Source organism: Cyclopterus lumpus, chromosome 1 (genome assembly GCF_009769545.1).
Source record: "Cyclopterus lumpus isolate fCycLum1 chromosome 1, fCycLum1.pri, whole genome shotgun sequence".
NCBI classification, from domain to species: domain Eukaryota; kingdom Metazoa; phylum Chordata; class Actinopteri; order Perciformes; family Cyclopteridae; genus Cyclopterus; species Cyclopterus lumpus.
This window is the reverse complement of record NC_046966.1, coordinates 4,371,660-4,391,962: the sequence shown is the minus strand read 5'-3', so window position 1 is coordinate 4,391,962 and position 20,303 is coordinate 4,371,660. Positions and strand designations below refer to the sequence as shown.

The 20,303-nt window shown below is 46.9% G+C and overlaps 1 protein-coding gene across 1 annotated transcript in view; it reads left to right on the top strand.

The window, feature by feature from the left end:
• The window catches only part of pcdh7a (protocadherin 7a), a 35,172-nt gene extending 15,404 nt beyond the window's left edge, over positions 1 to 19,768 (top strand). Inside the window, 4 exon segments of the mRNA XM_034535184.1 lie at positions 17,289 to 17,348; positions 17,350 to 17,397; positions 17,399 to 17,492; positions 18,628 to 19,768. Coding sequence (XP_034391075.1) covers positions 17,289 to 17,348; positions 17,350 to 17,397; positions 17,399 to 17,492; positions 18,628 to 19,166 — 741 coding nt within the window. The 3' untranslated portion in view covers positions 19,167 to 19,768.
• The last annotated feature ends 535 nt before the right edge of the window (positions 19,769 to 20,303 follow it).

Here is a 20,303-nt window from a genome sequence, read left to right as displayed (position 1 = left end):
CTCCCATCAGCGCGTGATTGATGACACGGTAGCGTTAAAACGTCCTAACATTTACCAATTACCATGAAACTCTGCTTCCGATAGTTCCTACATTCAGGGCGGGGGGGGGGGTGCCGGGTGGCTCCGAGCTTCAACTTGTGCGCCGGATAATTACAGTGTTCCGTCCGCCTCTGGAAGGTTCCGTATGCCTGAAGCAAAGTGGGCGTTGAATCGTCTGCACCCGGCATCCCTGAACCCCGTCTTTACGTACCAGCGATCCAAACAAGCACTCCGTCTGACAGGAAGCACTCCCTTTGCCTTCACTCCCTCTGTCAGCGGGGGGCCGTGGAGCTATTAATGGACGTCGGTGGCGTTGCAGCTGCAGCCAAACTGCTGAATGTGCAGTTTTTTGTTGTTGTCATGAGTATACTTTTTCTTTCTTTTTTTACCAGTAAGAGGCCCGATTTCCCTGAGCCATCGCACTGCAATTAAAGGCATCGTTGTGCTTAACGGACAAATACAAAAAGTACACGTCAGTTCCCCTCAGACAGAGGAGCTGTGAACACTGTGAACACGCACACCGACACCTGCACCTCATTCTCATTTTGTGTACAACTTCACGAGTTGTCAAGCTCGCGGCCGAACGCACAGCTGAATGCACAAATTCATACGCAGGCAGCAACGTGCTGTTCAGAAACGCGAGGCCCACGAGCACATGCAGACCTGAGCATACCGAGCGCAGAATTAATCGCGCACAACGTATGAAACCGAGATGACAGGAGAAGCACAGCATTATGAAAGATTGAATATCGCATGGACCAGCGGCCCGCACTGTCTGCTTCTCCCGTCATTGCTCTGTAACTCATCCAATGAAAAACCTCCATCCCCAATGTCTGTCTGCTCCCCTCCCCCTGCCACCACACACACACACACACACACACACACACACACACACACACACCCACGCACACATCCTCCTCCCCCTCCGTCTGTCTTCCCTCTGATTGATCTCTCTGTTCTCCCTAAGTGGTTTCATCTCTTTTCATCACTCTCCATCTGGATCCATCTTTTCTCAACGTGCTTTTTGTAATGGTTCCAAACTTGGTCTTTTTAATAACACTTAATAGTTTCTTCAAATTTTACAAATGGTTCTTAAGTAACAACCCTCTCTAGTTCGTACCCCCCATTTCCCCTCTGTTTTAGCTTGTGGTTAAAGTCACTTTAATACCCCCCCCACCCTCCGCCCTCCACCCCCCCACCTCCCAATTGGATCAAATTAAGCACGCTACCAAGGAATAAGCCTCAGGTGTGAATATCTGCACTGTGCAATATGGTTTATGCATTTCTGCCACTGGCGAATCGGAGCACATTTCTCGCCGGATATCAGCTTATTAGATCTTGCATGAGTGTGAAATACTGGGCCCGGTAGCGCTGTAGTCCAAAGCCAATGTTTTTGCCCGAGGCGCGGTGTAGCCATCTGTTTTAGAATTGTTGGTGGAATATAGATAAATCAGAAGATCAAGATGGAGATAGAGGAAATAGACGTGGAAATGAGTGGAAGAGGAGAAAAGGAAATTCCTGGTCGGAACCCGTGGCTTAGAAAGAAAGAAAAAGTGGGTTGGATAGGGGGGGAGTCGTTATGAGAGCCAGGCAGGGAGATGAGGTGGGGGGGGGGGGGATACAAGATGAGAATGTGTTCTTAGGTATCGCCTAGGGGAAGTGATGGAGAGAATGGAGAAGGAGGAGATAGACAGAAAATGATTGAAAAGAGGTATCAGGGTCTAGGGTTAGAAGGAAGGGGGCTGGGGGGGGGGGGGGGGGGGGGCTTCACTCTGAGAATAAAGCCAGCTCAGACTCTTTGGGCTATTTTAGTGCGAGTGTGTGTGAGAGAATGGGAGCTTTTTTACCTGCCCTATCGCAGAACTTACATAAACCTGAGTGGGCTGGCCTCTGCCTGCAGCGATGCCCCATATTAAACCACTTTCAATGTATCTGTGCATTTATATATATATATATATATATATATATATATATATATATATATATATATATATATGTGTGTGTGTGTGTGTGTGTGTTTTGTTCAGCCCTGTTCATGTTAGAAATAGACCAGATAAGAGACTGCACTACCGGTACACGCACAGAGACAGGTAGAGCTGAACCACAAGAGCTCTCCGTTCACGCCGCCCGGTGATAAATCCCCCCCCCCCCCCCCCCCCCCCTCCACACACACACACACCCCGCTCGGTGTTGTCAGACACGGAAGCATTAAAATAGTTTGACCCGCTTGACACACGCGTACTCACGCGACTACATAATCACACGCTCACACACCGCGCTGCTTTTAACTCCCCTTCCCTGCAGCTATCACAGATAACTTGAACCACCGCCATCATCCACAACGTGTGCGATAACCCGCTTCTTCTTCTTCTTCTTCTTCTTCTTCTTCTTCTTCCTCTTCTTCCTCTTCTCCTCTTCTTCAGACTGAACTTGAGTGAATGAACTTGCACCTTAAAGCGGTCACCACTTCCTAATGAGCAGGCACAAGTCGGACGTGCATCATTTAAGAGGCGCCGTTCTCCTGTTTCACAAGAACACAGATGTGATGAAGATGGCGGCTAACGGCACTTCAGAAGGGAAAAAATGGAAATGGGAAATGAAAAACCACAAAAACACATCTCTTATTGAGCGTACGCACACGCAGGAAAAAGAAGTTAAAAAAAAATGTAATCAAAGTCATGCAAATCTATTTGCCAATTAGAGCCCCACACAGGTTTCCATGGGGATGAAATGGCAACCTCTAATTGGCTGCATAAAAAGAACGCTCACATCTGAGCCGACGAAGAAAAAAAACCTGAGACGGCTTGGAAAAATAAACACCGTTCTTTCCGTGCACACACACACACACACACACACACACATGGGCGGGGGCGGGCACGATGCGAGTGTGTGTGTGTGTGTGTGTGTGTGTGTGTGTGTGTGTGTGTGTGTGTGTGGGGAGGGGGATCACTTGCTAATTCATGCACGGGCCGGGGGAGTCACACACAGTATCACCGGTAAGATGAGAAGCTCGGATCGGGTGTGTGGACACACATAGGGCGTATTGTCAGGTGCAAGCGTACGCACACACGCACACCACACACACACACCACACACACACAGACGTACGGAACCACACAAACGGCGCCCATTGACCGGTCAGTCGCTTTTAAGAGCGCGACTAAAGCTTTGGTCGCGGTGTCGTGTTAACATGAAGCTTTCACGGCGGTTTAAAAGGAGCGGGCTTTGATTAGAGCGAGATGTGTGAGAGCGCCTCTGAACGCCGGCCTCCGCTGACGCCGGGCCTTTTTTAAATCCAGAAGGAGCTGTCGCGGGGAGCCTTCTGTCAAGAAAACATGTTGAAAAGGACGATTTTCACCTGAGCGTGCTCTCCCTCCCCCCCCCCCCCCCCCCCCCCCTCCCACACTTTAATGTTCTCTCTCTAAAAGGCAGAAGTCAGGCTGCCTGGCCACTTCTCAAACAGCATCGGCTTCAAGGGCGATCAAACGTCAGAATTCCAAATTATTGACTAAACTGCAAAGCGGGTATCAAAGAATCGCGCACTTTGTTCTTTTGTCGCGAGCCGCAGCGACGCAGCATTATGAGCGCATTAATAATTCATACGCTATACTCCCATATGGGGTTTTATGTAGAATAGGAGTCTGAGATCGGGACCCCGCCCCCCCCCCCCTTCTGACTCCCAATTTATCGCAGACATTAGCCGGTGCAGAGATTAAGCTCTTCACCACAAAGTCGTGCACGTGTTGATGTGCGTTGGAGATTTTGTTTCTGCCAGGAGGATTATTGAGTTCAATCATCTTTTTCTGCTTTCAGCTTCTTTTTTTTTAAAGTCATTGGATGATCTCGTGCATGAATTGGTCTCCAAGCTTCCAACGAGGCTTCCTTCTCGTTTATGGAAAAACACTTTTCGAGATGCAACTTTTTCACAGCAGAGCGACACCATAGTCGAAGTAGTTTAGAGCTTAAATTATTATACGATTGATCGGGTTTGCCTTCACCCACGTAAGTATTATACCCTTTCACTATCCATATCGCCCGGCCCAATGTCATGTCATGATTCTTCTTTTTTTTTTGGCAAGCTTTTAGTTTCGACGTCGGCTGTGATATATATATATATATAAAATATTTAAAAAAGAGGAATATCTTTGGATTTTGGACCATTGCTTTGCATAAAGCGAACAATTTAACACCGCCAGCCCGGTCTATGGTAAACGGTGACTGGCATTTTTGAACAGTTATTTGTCTGACATTTGAAAGGCCCAATCGTTGCTCATCAATCACGGTGGTTGTTAACATGCAGACCTGAAAACAACACTCCCCCTCCGCTCAGCTGAGGTGAACATACATTAATATACTGGCAAAAGATAATAGATAGATTATAGCTAATTAGAGCGCTACACACCTGTAGTTCTAGTTTTGCAGCACTCGTCTTCCCTTAAGTCCTTTACGGAATAATTAGCATCTCTAAACATTTCTCTCTCTCTGTTTTTTTTTGTTGTTTTTTTTTAAATGCCAGGAGTCGCATAATCATCTGGCCCGACTCCTCGAGCAGGCTCCGTGAAACGCTGCCGGGTACGAACTTCACTACGAGTCGCTCCTTAACCTCAATGCTGAACCATCATTTTTCAAAGGCGGCTGTAAAAAAAATAATTTAAAAAAAAAGGGAAAAAAGGAAGAAGATGTAAGTGTACGTGTGGACGCTTGAAGTGCAGCCGCGAGGTTATCGATGGGAAACGGGTCGGATTCTCCCCGGCTCTCTCATTAACTCTCCTCCTTCCCTCTCCCGTTCGCTCAATGGCCCCAACGCTGCACTCGCACTCCCTGGTGGACTCAACAACGCACACACACACACACGCGCACACGCACACGCACACACTCTCGCATGCAAGAGGTCTGTTTGCATACCAAAAGCATACTTCATAGCTCAAAGAAAATGAAAGGCGTATTAATTATACACTCTCACGCACACACACACACACACACACACACACACACACACACAGAAGAAGAGATGGAGAGAGGGAGAGGGAGGGAGGGAGGGAGGGAGGGAGCAGTTTTTTATGTTTCTCTGCGTCAAAGGAGACGGAGTGTGAGAAGGATGGAGTCTCTGCGTCAGGGAGAGAGGGAGCGAGGAATCAGCGCATGGGGGGGAGAGAAAGAGTGCACTGTCTTCTCTCTTTTAATGTGTGTGTGTGTGTGTGCTGCGTGTGCGTGCGTAGCGTCTACCCGGCATAACGCCCCCTCTGTGTCCCTGATTCGCTCTCTGTCACTCACACACACTGAGACTATTGTCGAGACGTGTTGGCGAGGCGCCCCAAGACATTTCTGTGGCACTGTGTCTGTCACGGGAGGGGTGATAGGGGCCCGATGTGGGGGTTCACACGCGCACACACACACACACACACACACACACACACACACACGTGTCTAATTCTCACGCGTTGCCATTTCGAGGTCACCTAGGTGTGTGAGTCAATGCAGGCCCCTCATGGAGTGCGGGGCGAGTTAGCGAACAAGTGAATGAGGGAGCGAGTGAGTGAGTGAGCGAGTGAGTGAGCGAGTGAGTGAGTGAGTGAGTGAGTGAGTGAGTGAGTGAGTGAGTGAGCGAGTCAGTGAGTGAGTGAGTGAGGGAGTGAGCGAGTGAGTGAGTGAGTGAGCGAGTGAGTGAGCGAGTGAGCGAGTGAGCGAGTGAGTGAGTGAGTGAGTGAGCGAGTGAGCGAGTCAGTGAGCGGGTGAGTGAGCGGGTGAGTGCGCACGGCGAGGGCCCGAGCGGTGTTTGTTTGTGTCTGACAGCACATTAGCCCGAGCTATCTTTAACCTTGCAAAATGACAGACACTAGAGTCTAAACTGACAGGATGGATTTCAGTTTGCCGCGGCGTCCCGGCGCGTCAGCCGCTGTCAGCTCAACCCGTCTGCCGCGTTTGACAAAAAAGAAACAGGGGCGCCACAAAGGAGGCCACCTATATATATATATATATATATATATATATATATATATATATATAATATATATACCTATATATATATATATATTATATAATAGGTATTGTCTACAAAGAGAGAGAAAGAGAGAGGAATACAAGAAAATGCAAGAGAGCAAAGCCAGGGTCAGATATGATCAATAAGATAGTTTGGAAAGTGGAAAAGAAAGAGGCCGGGACGGAGGAAACGGAGGTGGTGGTGGTGGATGGGGCGGGTGGGGGGGGTGTAGAGACCCGCGCTTGTATCCGGATGTCTCCGAGGTCTTTTATTGACTCTGTCTATTGTTCACAGCGGCACTCCTAATCACTCTCTACAGGGAGGTTGTGCTTCTGTCTGTGTGTGTGGTGTGTGTGTGTGTGTGTGTGTGTGTGTGTGTGTGTGTGCGTGTGTGTGTCTGTCTGTGTGTCTGTGTCTGTGTCTGTGTCTGTGTGTGTGTGTGTGTGTGTGTGTGTGTGTGTGTGTGTGGCAATACGACGTATCTTTAGCCTCATCCTCACTTTTACTCTTTCATACACTGGCCCCCACAGTGAAGCCATTGTTCACTCTCCTCTGGTCAACCTTAATGGACAATAGCAGTGGGTGGGAAAAGTCTGTTCCCTAACACGCATACTATTAGTCTAATGGTCCACACACACACACACACACACACACACTCACAGGATGGGCAGTGAAATGCCATCTAAATAGCAGGCATGCATATGTATGGTCTCTCTTACTCACGCACGCACACAGAAGGCCGGTTTGTACGCACGCCACCATCCTGTTTGCATCTTTCTCAACAATGGCCGCTGTCATGGCTATTAAGAGAGATGACTGTTTCAGGGACTAGCAGTGGAAAGCGATGAACATCACCGCGATCGCACTCACACAAACACACACACACACACGCACACACACACACACACACACCAACAAAAGGAGCTAATCTGAATCATGGGCATTTGTCCGGTAAGCCTCACTCTACGTCGTCGCTCTATGAGCTTTTTGTTTCCGTTTTGTCCCCCCCCCCGCCCCCCCCACTATGGACAGCCACAGCTACACAAAGGGATAAACGTTTCAAAGGCCCCGCGATGCAGTGAATAGAGTCAGTGATTTTCAATGTGTATCTGCAGGGAGGAGAGAGCGCAGATGGAGAAGGGGAGAGAGCTCAATGCCAGGGTGGACAGCTTGATGCTGACAAAAGCTGTGGAGGATGGCGATGCAGTGGACCCCCGCATGCGGTGTCTCTCCAAATAAAACACACACACACACACACACACACGTTACGCACACTTTCACAGTGGCTAGTTAGGAGAGCGGTGCTGAGCCGTGTCCGCGGGGTATAATCGTTCCCGGTAAGAGAGAAGTGATTTACCAGAGCGACACGGCATGCACGCGTTGCAAAGAAAGTGCTCGCCGGGACGGGGCGGTGCCGGTCCATCGGCAGACTGCAGTAGTGTGGAGAAGAGAGAGGAGGAGAGGGGAGGAGAGGGACCGCATCGTGCCGATCAGATGACCTCGCTGCTACAGTGAATGTTGTCGGGCTCTCAGACACGAGGCTGAGGCTCCCCCTCGTACCGCGGGGCTGCTGTGCTACAAGCTATTGTGGCGGCAGGAGTGCTGTTGTTGGAGGGGTGTATGCAGGAGGGGGGGGGGGGTAAAAAGGAGGTGCATGTCAGTCAAGCATGTGCTTCCTTCCTTTCTTTCTTCTTCCACTTTTCTCTTTGTCCAGCTCTCTTGCCGTCCTCCTCTCACCCCCCCACACACACACACACACACACACACACACACACACACTCCCACCTCCCCTCGCGTCATTTTGCCTACTGCCGCACTTGCCCCCTTCTCCCTTCTCCCTCCCTCCCTCTGCCCGTCTCTCCTTTGCTCCCTCTCTTCTCTTTCTCTCTCTCTGCAGTGCAGCACAGTGATTATCATTCCTCTCACAGAGTCAGGCCTGATAGTCAGATACTGCTGAGCACCCTTCTACATCACCTGCTTCTAGGGGGAGCAATGGAGGGAGAGAGAGAGAGAGAGAGACAGAGGGAAGGGGGGGGTGCACTGCAGAAGAAGAGGGATGATAGGGGAGAAGAGGAGAGGAAAGCAGAGAAAAGGGGGAAATGAGGGAAGGGAGAGCAAAGAGAAGGATGAGAGGAAGCAGAGAAATATGGGGGTGGGGAGATATAGGGGTAAAGCAGAAGCATGGAGGAGGGAGGGATTGCTCTTACTGCAGAGGTGGTCCCACTGCAACAACACACACACACACACACACAAACACTCTCTTGCCTGCATAGTTATAAACATGGCCAGCGGGTGTGTATGTGCACACCTGCGAGTGTGAGCGCGTGCAAGCAGGTGTGCCTAACGTGTGGTTTCACGATTCACTGTATCCGCATGGAAGTGTGTGTGTGTGTGTGTGTTGGTGTGTGTGTGCGTGTGTGTGTGTGTGTGTGTGTTGTGGTAACAAGGCGCCGCGGCTTATCAACATCAGCGAGTCAGACAGACGTATTGCTTCATCCCTTTTTTTTTTCCTCCCCTCCACGAGACTCAACCTGCTCCAAACCATTTTCAGCATTCTGCAAATACCACAGCCCCCCCCCCCCCCACCCCACCCCCCCTTCCATCCAAAACGTCATTCTTTGTCTCTTCATTCCTTGTTCAGGCCGTCTGTGGTCAGTTTTACAAGTCCTCCCTGAAACCCTTTTATCCTTGCTACATTGTCACAGGCTGCCACACGCAGCGTGATTAACAGTCCTGTCTTTGTGTTTCACCATTTATCACCTTTTTTCTTTACTCCTTCTCTCTCTCTCTCTCTCTCTCTCTCTCTCTCTCCCACCCGGTGTCTTCACCTGTCCGCTCTTCCGCGGGGAAGAAGCTTCCCGTTTCCAGCGTTACGGCGAATGCAGCCTTTAGACTCGAGTTCTATATTTAAATAACCGTTGTGTAAATATATCATCCTCAAATGAATTGTTAACCCCCCAGATGCTTCCTGTCAGGATATTTCACTGTCTCTACCCCTCCCTCCCCCATCTGCCCCCGTTGCCTTTGATGCATAACTTAACAGTCGACAGCAAAAGGTTTCAAAAGACTTGTCCCGGCAAACGCAAAGAGATTTTTTTCGAGCACGCGCGACCCGGCAACTTTACTTTTATTAGTTCGCCTCATTGGCACAGAGGAAAAGAAACAAAAAGTGTTGAGATGAGATAACTCCACCCCAAGACAGTCATGGGATTCACACTTTAGGTGCTTGTGAAAAAAAAAGGATCTGTTAAAATGGTAATAGAAGAAATCTGGAGTGGATGTGAAAATCTAAATGGTAAAAAAAACTAAAACAATAGGAAAGGAGGAGGCGGGGGGACACACACACACACACACACACACACACGTAGAAGCGTTCTCTATTCCCTTTTGAAATATGCGCGTTAAACTAACGGTGTGCATCGATCCACGCAGTCGGTGTCGCCTGCGCGGCGCATCTTTACAGTTTAATCTGGTGACGGCGTTCCTGCTTCGAAAAAAAAGAAAGAAAGAAGCTTAAAAACAAAACAGCTCTGAACAGAAGGAACAAAACAAGTCAATACAAACTCATCCCATCTCAGGAATGTTTGAATTATAATAAACTCCCAGTCACCGAGTTCGCTCACTCGTTCCGACGCACTCACACACGCGCGCTGGTGTTTACTGGCTGCATTAGCGCCGCACTCTAAATGGAGGCCAAACTAGAGAGCCGAGGCAAAGGTCACTCCCTCTGATCAGCATTCCAGATATGAAGTCCGGGGGACGATACTCAACAGAAGCGTATCCGTTATATTATATCACCTGCGCTGTGCAGAAGACATTTAATCAGCTCAATTATTTTTTCAGGTAGTAAAGAAGCCAGCGCGTCGTGACAGTAAGGGCAGGCCGTCGGCCTTGCATTGAACAGCTATGTTACACATGTTCTAAGCACATTTAAGAAGGAAAATAAGAACAATTGTGTGTACGTTCAGCGCCATAAGTATAAGTATGACACAATTGTTCTTATTTTCCTCTTTACACGACTTCAATATGTGGTTGACATGTCGACCATCAGCTTTAATTCAATGGATATAACACAACTATCGCATTAACTGTTTAGGAATTAAAACCATTTTTACACAGTCCAGTAGCAAATCAACAGTTTTGTACATTCCTAAAAAAAGAAGGAATGTACTGGCCCGCTCAGCAACACCAAAAGGCCCAGAAGAAGACATGTAAGACGTAGCAGAATGATTTCCTTGGGGAAGAAAAAAGCCTTCATAACATGAAAAGTGAGGTTCAGGAATACTCTGGAGGATGTCAACGTCTACAATCAAGAGATGCCTTCATGAGTCTAAATACAGAATGTGTACAATAAGGTGGGAAGACTGGAGATCAGGAAGGCCAGATTAGACCAGAAAACATCTGAATAAGCCGGATCAGTTTTAGATGAAGGTTCTTTTGGAAGGTGAAACCAAGATGAGCTGAGACAAGTGTAATAAGGAAAGGAACGGCTCCTGATCCGAAGTAAACCGCACCTCCTGGGGAACATGGTGGAGGCAGTGATATGTCATGGGCCGGTATGGCTGCCAATGGAACTGGGCCACTGGTGTTGATTGATGATGATGTCACAGCTGATCAGGATGAGGTTTTATTGTTTAGGGCTTTACTATCTAATCAGATTCAGCCGAATGCTGCAAAGCTGACAGCACAGCACTTCTCAGTACAATATTCTTCAATGGCCAAGTCAGTCACCTGATCTCAACCCAAGTGAGCATGCTGCTCATTTACTGAAGAGACAAGTGAAGGCAGAAAGACCCACAAACAAGCAGCGCCTGAAGGAGGCTGCAGTAAAGGCCTCAAGGAAGGAGACTTAGCGTTTGGTGTACTCATATACATACATATATACATGTGTATATATTTAGGTATATATGTATGTGTATGCATATGGCCTGTGTATATATATATATATATATATATATATATATATATATATATATGTATGTGTATATGTATGTATGTGTATACATATGGCCTATATATATATGTATGTGTATACATATGGCCTATATATATCTATATATATAGATATATATAGATGTATATATAATGAAATATATAACTGATTTGGTGATGACTATTTGGTGTAAGAATTTAGGCAATCATTGACTGCATAGGATTTTCCTCCAATTATTAAAAATGAATCCATTGCCTTCGTGTACATAGGCTACATTTGAAATATTGCGTCACAGTCCAAATACGCATGGCCCTGACTATATGTTCACGTGTTTAAAAAACGTGCACAGTAATTATTCAATTAAATCTTCACTCACCATTCAATAGGTCATCCTGCCCACTGGAGCAGCTAAGCCACTTAAAGAATACCATAAATCTGGCCTTTAATTGAGCCTTTCGGGATCCCACGGGGGTCACACACAATCCTGTTTCTGGCATGAAAGTAATCACGTTCAGCAGTATGGACGCTCGGCATTAAATACCACACGTCCGCAGGCTGAAAAACCGCCAGTGACGGCCGGTTGGCCGGCGGGGATATTAGCTCTCTGAGCTACACCCCTCAGTCAACGTTAGGAAAAGTCAGCCGTCTGGAGGGAGTGATTACAAATTGGATGCCAGGTGTCTGCTTGATTGACATTTGGCTCATGAAACTGTCCGATTTCTGCCTGGTTTCGGCACGCGGGGGGGAAAAAAATAAGGAGAGAAAGTATTTCTCGTCCTCCGGTTACAGTAACGCACGCTAATGCGCAGCAACAAGGAGGCGACGGGAAAAAACGATGAACATTTGTGAAATGTGCAAAGATATCATCCCTCATTAAAACGTATGATTTCCCCCTGTCACAGGCTGATACATTTCTAATAAAGAAAAGCGAGCAAAAAAAAAAAAAGAAGAAGAAATCCACATCGTCAACGTAATTATAATCAATCTGAAAGCTGTTTAGTCCAAATGTAATTATTGAACCTTCCCCCCCGCCCCTTCAACTAATTTGGCTACATCCACTCTATCAGATATCAATTGAGGAGCAAAAAAAGCTATCACACAGTGTCGGCGGTTATCGATCGTCAATAAGAAATGTCGGCGTCGGCCTTAAATAAGTCATTGTGGTGCAGAAGATGAATTATGAGTTTAGTGTGCTGGATGTTGACTGTGTGTCTAAAATGGCGTTCGGCTGTGGACGCCCTCGCTCTGCTTGCGTGACTCTAGTGACGTTGTGAGCGCAACACGGGGTTTACGATCTCCAAGAGGAACCGAACCATACGTGTGCCAAACAAACACATAAAACAATCAGCCGAAACACGCGACAAAAACCTACCAGGCCGAGCGCAGGGCCAAGAAAAGGGAAACCGTATTTTGTAGTTGTGGTTTGTGCATAACCCGCATCCTGTCAATTCAATATGCAGCTGCGTTGACGAACACACACACACACACACACACACACACATACACGTGCACACGTCCCAATGCGTCGGACGTGCAGATGTCGCACATACGCTCGCGAAAAAAGAAGACAAAAAAAAAAAACCGCACACGTGTTGAATGCGCAGACACATGTAACGAGGAGAGAGGGAGACTGTTAATTAACCAGAGCTCGTTAATTCTCTTTGAACCGACAGCGAGGAGGTTTACACACTAATTACCTTGATGACTGAGCCAACCTGCGCACGCACGCACATATGTGCCGCCTCGCACTGCGAACACACACACACACACACACACACACACACACACACATACTATCACAGGCTGACATAACACATCTTGCAGGCTTTGAAAGTCTCGCACACCGCAGCAAAACACAAAGGTGCGAAGTCTCACTCATAAGCATATGTGCACACACACACACACACACACACATAAACACACTCTCGCCCTGAAATGAAAGCTATATTAGGAGCTTCTTTTCTTTTTTTTCTTCCCTCAGAGCTGTAACATTGAGATTTAAAGTTTATTCCAAGTTCAGACCCATCATGCATCGGTTTGATTCATACCCTTTCTGCCAGAAATAACTTCACAGGAAGTCCCATACTGTATCAGGAAGGGGCTCGTACAGTACACACACACCACGCACTCAACACGCCCACTCAGACACGCTCCCCGCACCTCGCAAATGAGCGAAGCTCCCATGTCAGTATTGAACTGTAATGGCCCGTGTCAGATTAAGGGGAAGGGCTTTTTTTTTTATGTCCCCCGTCAAACTCAATTAATATTCCATCAGGCATGAATTCATAGGCCACGCTGGACCTCCGCCAACTCATCCGCATGTGTCTGGTTTCGCAAGTGTGTGTGTTTGTGTGTGATTGTGTCAACGTTTTAGATATTTAGTAATCTGCCTTTCTCCTGATAGTTCTCGACAGATAATAGAAAGAACGCACACACTTTGTGAGTCAGGGAGGAAAAACATCAAGGGATGCTTGGATGTCGGATTTGTTGTTGGTTTTGTTTGTTTTTTGAAGAATAGATGAGCTGGTAAAGCAGACAAAAAGCAGAAATAAAAAGAGAGCGGTTTAAGATATGAGCAAAGAGGACCGAAGCTTTAAATCAAGTTTATTGATAGGATGGTGGAGGGCGGGGGGACTACTCTAGGTATGAGTGAACGAGTATAAAGACAAATTTGGAACAATTAAAAAGAAGTGAGACAACAATGATGCGAAGGCCAGAGGGACAGGCACATACGGTGTGGAAGAGAGGCGAGAGGTTTTGTCAATGAGCACAAGACGAAGGCGGAGATATGAGAGGAAAGGAGGGGGGAAAAGGGGGTTAGGGAGTTATGGGTCAATAAAGCCTGCTGTGGGGAAGAGGAGAGGGACTCATAACGAGGTCAAGGACACATCATCGATCGCCACATCATAAAGCTGACGGGCAAGAGGAGAGAGTGGGGGGGGGGGGGGGGGGGGGTAGTACAGAGTAAAGAGAGAGAGATACAGCCGTGAGAGGCAGACTTGACTGCAGCATCGTCCGAAGGTAGAAGGGAAGGGAGGGAGGAGGGAGAGAAGTAGAAAATGGAATTATCAGGATGAAGGAATGAAAGGGGGCAGCTCTGGACAGAAACAGGGTTAGAGGGAAATTGAATTAGATGAAATCATGGCTGAACAGATGAATTCTGTAATGGAACAACACTCACACACACACACACACACACACACACACACACACAGACCAGCAGCAGGCCTCCAACAGTAACTCTCTGTCATTAAAGTTCGGCCCTGTTGCGCACATTTCTGCATGTGAAGCATTCATCGTTTAGAAATAAAAGATACTCAGCGATGTTTGAAAAGTCCAGACAACATTTCAATCTGTCTAATATTATTAATAATATGTCTAATGTTATTAATAATATAATAATATATTAATGATATACTCACCATCTTCAAGTTAGTGAACGTTTGCATGCTAACACGCTGACCACGGTGAACGTGGTGGACATGATGCACGCTCAGCCCGGTGGTGGAATAAGACACTCGGATCTTTTACTTGAGTAAAAGTAATAATGTTACAGTTAAGAAATACAATAAAAGTACAAAATCTTGCTTTCAAAATCTTACCAGCATTAGCAGTATAAGTATTAGCATAAACATATACATATCGTAAGTAAAAGTACTTGTTCATGAGAATAATAAAGATGTATTGGATTATAATTATTGCACAATGTTTCATGCATCACTTATAATAATATAATGCATAAGTTGATTTATATTTTGTATTAATAATTTGAATCTCCAAAGTAACTAGTGACTAAAGTTGTCACTGAAATGTCAGTGTAAATAAAAGTACTATATTTGCCTCAGAAATGTTGTGTAGTAGAAGTATAAAGTAGCTTAAAATGGAGTGAAAAAGACTTAAGAACAGCTCTTGAGTATGTGTACTACATTCCAGCACTGACTTAGCATTCCCATGCTAGCATTGTCTCTGTGAGCACGTTAGCATGGTGACGTTAGCATTGGACTTAAAGTGCCCCGGTGCAGTCTCACAGAGCTGCTAGCATGGCTGTAGACATTTACGGTGCCTTGGAAATCGCAACTTTGGGGGATGGCGTTGCACCTGAGCTGACCGCGTTACGGTACAACACCTCTGAAGACCTAAAGTGGCTCGCTCCAGCCGGGTTAGCCATTGTTAGCAATATAAGTTGATAACAACGCGCAGCGCCGCTATCGTGGGGCAGACAACACGACACGCCCACGGATAGACATTGCACAGTTCTGTGTGTATGGCTGATTTAATGAGACACAAATGAGACAGAAGTGGTAATAAACAAGCAAGTTGCTACGGCTTTATTTTTTTATTGTTGATGCGCAGAGGAGCGGGCGAGGTTTGTCCAAATATTCTGAAATCCGAATTCAGGCGCCCGTTCGAGTTCAAATGGAACGCAGCATCGATCTCATCTAAAAACACGTCTGGCTCCTCGAGTCGACAAACTGGGCCCAATCCAAACTCCCACAGTAATCTCATTTTCTTACTGTTTCATATTGTACCTCTGGATGAGTCATTTCATTCCATTTTTGAAGCATCATTAACATGAAACCATTATTGAAAATAACTCGTGACGCATTACGACGAGATCTTACAGTTAACTTCCTTCTCATTGCGAGAAAACAAATCATGATCCTCACTCGTTCGCCCCCTTATTCTCTGTATCTCTCTCTCTCTCTCTCTCCGTGCCATTGCCCATTGGTCTGAACAAGAGGAAGAGGGGAAAAAAAGAGGGTGGACTGCTTCATATGAACCAACGCTCTAAAAATACATTGCTCTATCTCTCTGCGGAGAGTTACGATGAAGCCGCTGAGATCCCAGGGACTGCTGCTTCTCCATTAGAATCTAATAGCTCCTCCTCAGTCTTGCTCGTGCTCACTCTCTCTGCTCTCTGAGTCACTTTCTCTCTCATCCCCCCTTCAAGTGTGTGGAGGAAGAAACAAACGCTCCGTTAATTCCCACCCTCGCTTAATCAATGTTGCTGCATTTGGTGAAATGTTCCATTTTTTCCTTTGTGTGTTTTGGAAGGAAAAGAAGAATTGGTTCAGTTTGGGCTATTTCTTTTATGCCAGCCGTCCATCCCTCCAGATTATCCCGAGGCGACGTTCCCAGCTGAAGTTTTTTTTTTTTTTTTTTTGTTTGGTCCCCGCCCTAATCAGCGTCTTCCCTCTGTTCCGCTCACATCCTCGCTACACACCGCGTGTTTCAAAGCCCATCTAAATTGAAAAAAAAAAAATATGCGAGCAGTTGAATGAGCATGAAAGGAGATAGGAGGGGCCACGTATAGAAATGGGCTTCCCGGTGCAGAGTGATCCCTCCAGGGCCAGACGGAGTCATTATTTAACTCCTTCTAATATTCTCTCAGCGTGGACTTATTACCCTCTTTTTTTCGTTCTTTTTTTTTCTTTTCCTCCAAAGGTCTGCTAACCAGACTCGGGGTGATTTGTGCAGCAGGTGCGATGCTCTGTTTGAGCGAGCGATTCCAAGCCTCGGGGTTACAACAAAAGCATTCACAAATAGAAGTAGAACTTAAATTAATATTGCTATTCAGATCCCAAGTTCAATATAGGGTAACCCAAAAAAAAATTGGAACTGAAAACAGTCTAAAAATCCACAGAGCTCAAGGGTTCTGTACTTTGTTCACTAATCCCAATGGAAAGACCAAATCCAACAGTGTTGGTTCATTTAATAAAGATTAAATCATGAACCTAAAACAGATGTGACACTGTTACTATTTTCCACAGCGGATGAATACACATTTGGTCACCTGTTAATGAAACCACAGTTCCTAGCGTCGGCCATTGCAGCGTTGTGTGTGATTAAAAAAAACGTCCGGACGTGTCAATGAGATCAATGCGTGGCAGGTTTTTTTCAATGGGTTTGTTGACAATCATAAAAATATGGAACCCAACTTCCTTCTATTCATGGTGTTTTTGGAGAGAGTGGGCCTCTATATTGCCCAGCTGCTACTACTGGGCTCCAGTCCGGATGAAAAAAATAAGTGTCTCCAGGCCGGCCAGGGCTTTCGTTAAACATCCGCCACGTCCAGCAGCATGAATCTAAACTGGGATTAAAAGCAACGGAAAACTTTGAAAGGCTGCCGCGATTGGTTGACGACTATTACCCTAGCATTGTCGGCGCTAAGCTCATAATCAAGGCGAACACGGTTCAGATAATCTCAATATGTCTTTGCGGACCCCATTTGCCCCCCCCCCCCCCCTTCTCCCCTAATCCCCAGATTTAGACTCTCAGATTAGGAATCCAGGATGATTAATCCCATATCCGGTTGTGTGTTTTCCTTTTTTCCAGGGGACCCTTCGCCGGGTGACCTTCTCCGTGGTCAGCCAGCCCCAGGACGCCGGCTGCTACGGACAGCGGGCCGGAGGACTCGGAGACGCCGAGCAGCAAGAGCTCGTCGGGGGCCGCGGCTCGGAGCGCTGCCGCTGCCCGAGGAGGGCTACGAGCGGACCACCCCGGAGGGCAGCGTGGGGGAGGAGGAGCACGTGGAGAACGGTCAGAGCAACCGCACGCACGCAACCGATTGTATGCGAAACACACACACGCATACAATCAATCTCACACACACACACACACACACACACACACACACACACAGTCAAAACACTTGACATGCTGCCAATGTTCTCAGGAGTCTCTTTCTCTCCTCACGTGCGCGGGAATGTGTTTTATAGAATAAAGCAATTGTCCTCTGTGGTGGTGTGTGTGTGTGTGTGTGTGTGTGTCTCATGTGAAAAGCTAACAGTCGGCAGCCCAAACTTCCCTTTTCACCAACGAAATTGTGTTTTTTACCTTTTCTTTTGTCAAAGATGAGGACAACTTTTTTTAAACATTTATTTATTTAAAATTCGATCCTTTTCTCCTCTTCGCGTACGCTCACGCCAGAGCCGGATCAAGGTCACCGCGACCTTGATCCGGACAGCGCGCCGCTGTGCTGCACTTGCCGGGTGGAACGCTGCTTTCTCACCGCGGAGTGATGAGAATATTGTGGAGTTTTAATAAGTTTTTCTTATCGGTCAGATGGAGAGAGGGATTGAACAGAGAATGCTCGCTCTGACAGAGAGAATATTGGACGTCTCTTTGTATCGCCTTCATAAATCCTGTCATACCCTGTCAAACAGTAATAAAGGAAAATCCACTTTCGCATGTTTTTAGTAATAAAATGTTGTAATGTTGTATAATCAGGCCGTGAATGAAATCTGAACAACCCCCTCTGTGAAAGCCTTCAGAATATGGAGAGGAATGAACTGGAGTGGTGTTGTTTATAAGTGCTGCTGAAGTGGAGAGTCTGAGAATAAAACATTTTAGGGATATGTATCATAAAATTACAGACATTTTGAAGACAATACAAGGGAATAGGGTAAAAGATAAAAAATAGATATCAACATGAACATTTCATTACTCACATTACTGCAACTATTTGTTTTATATTACAAGTTCTCTGAAATGTTATATATTGAAATGTGCAAAAGAAGCATTTTCTAAAAGTTGCTGCATTTTCTTTCCACGAGCCTGAAAGAAGAAATGTTAGTGCATTAAAAACGCATACCGTAAAATTGCAGCATCGCCCAAATCAAATGAAGACATATTTTCACCGTGTGTGTGTGTGTGTGTGTCTTCCTGTGTCCAGATGCCAGACAGCTGCCAGATGTGGCTCTTACAGGAAAGTGCACCAGGGAGTGTGATGAGTTCGGCCACTCGGACACCTGCTGGATGCCCGTGCGCCACTCGCCCCGCCAGCGCCACGGCAGCGACCCCCCGCGGCTCTCCACCTTCGCCCCCGGCGACGACAACAACAACCTGCGCGGCAACGACCAAGAGAGCGACAGCGAGAGCGCCGGCAGCGCGGGGAGCTCGGAGCCCGGGGTGGTCGGCGGCGGCGGCGGAGACGGTCAGAGGTTGCCCCTGGCCAACGGGGATCCCCTCGGCACCCTGGGGGGCGGAGACCGCAACAGGAACATGGGCGACCACAACCGCAACCTTCTGAACCGCAAGATGACCTCGGCGTCCTACGACACGTTCAGCAGCGCGGGCTTCGGGAGGCGCCAGCAGGACGAGGAAGGGGTAGAGGGCCAGAACCCGGCCGAGGTCATACCGCTGACGCGCACGGGAGGGGACTACAAGACCACGTCCTGCCTCACGCTGTCACGCCGAGAGGTCTACCTGTGACGGCCTCGCGGCTGAAGCCATCGTCCCCTTCTCTGGAAAGCCAAACCAAACGGGGAGGGTTACGACTTTACCGTCATCAGCTCGGAAGACCTTTTCAACCCACAAAGATGTTTTCCAAAAGCCGTACATCAAATTGGATTTTTGGATTCTGACTTTTATTTATAGGCACCTAAACTTAAGCAAGAGATGAATCAACTCTTCAGAAAGCTCTGACCAAGAGTACTCTCACAATAAAAAAAGAGAAAAAAAAGAGGGGAAAGAATAAGTATTTTCTAACTACTACTGGAAGTTGCCCGCAGGCGATGATCCCATTACGTCGTTGTGTGGGAGGGCGACTTCCTCCCGTCTTCTTTTTACCTGAATCCAGTGCATGCCTGACCCTCTGCCACAGAGGGGCTCCGTGTGAAGACGAGAGGGTGAATCCTGATGCTAAAAATGCCTTCAGTGCATGCGGAAAACTTTCACCGGTGGCTACAGCAGGCAAGATTTGAACTCAACTGGAGAACCATCTTGCTTTAAAAAAAAAAAAAAATGTTAAAAAAAAAACACCGAGGTCTTATCCAGTCAAAAAGCAGACGGAGGAGAAGTAACGCGTCTTTGATTAAGTTCTGTGGATCTAATTCAAACCAATCAATCGTTCTGAGGGGGGGGGGGGGGGCATTAACCAATCAAACTGCTGATCCTGAACAAAGACAGTATGGAGACTGCACAGTTACATGGGAGAGAACAACAACAACAAAAAGGTGCTGATCTCTAAAATCAGGTATCTTTAAAAAAAAAAAAAAAAACACACACACAAAAAAACATTCAAAACAAAACTGCAACGACGTGAAACGTCGTTTTCTTTTTTTCTTTCTTTTCTTTCAATCAAATGTAACCACTCAAATGTAACCACTCAAAACACAAGGTGCTCATAGAGCGCCAGTAGTGCCACAGAGTTCCGGCGTGTGTGAAAATACGTGTGTTATCATTTTTTGTCTGTATGTGTGTATATATATATATATATATATATATATATATATATATATATATATATATATACACGTACGCGTGTTTTTGATAAGGCGGCAGGTTTTTTACTCCCTCTGCTGCTGTCCGCCGTTTCCACGAAGGGGGGCCGAGGACGCCGTCCCCACG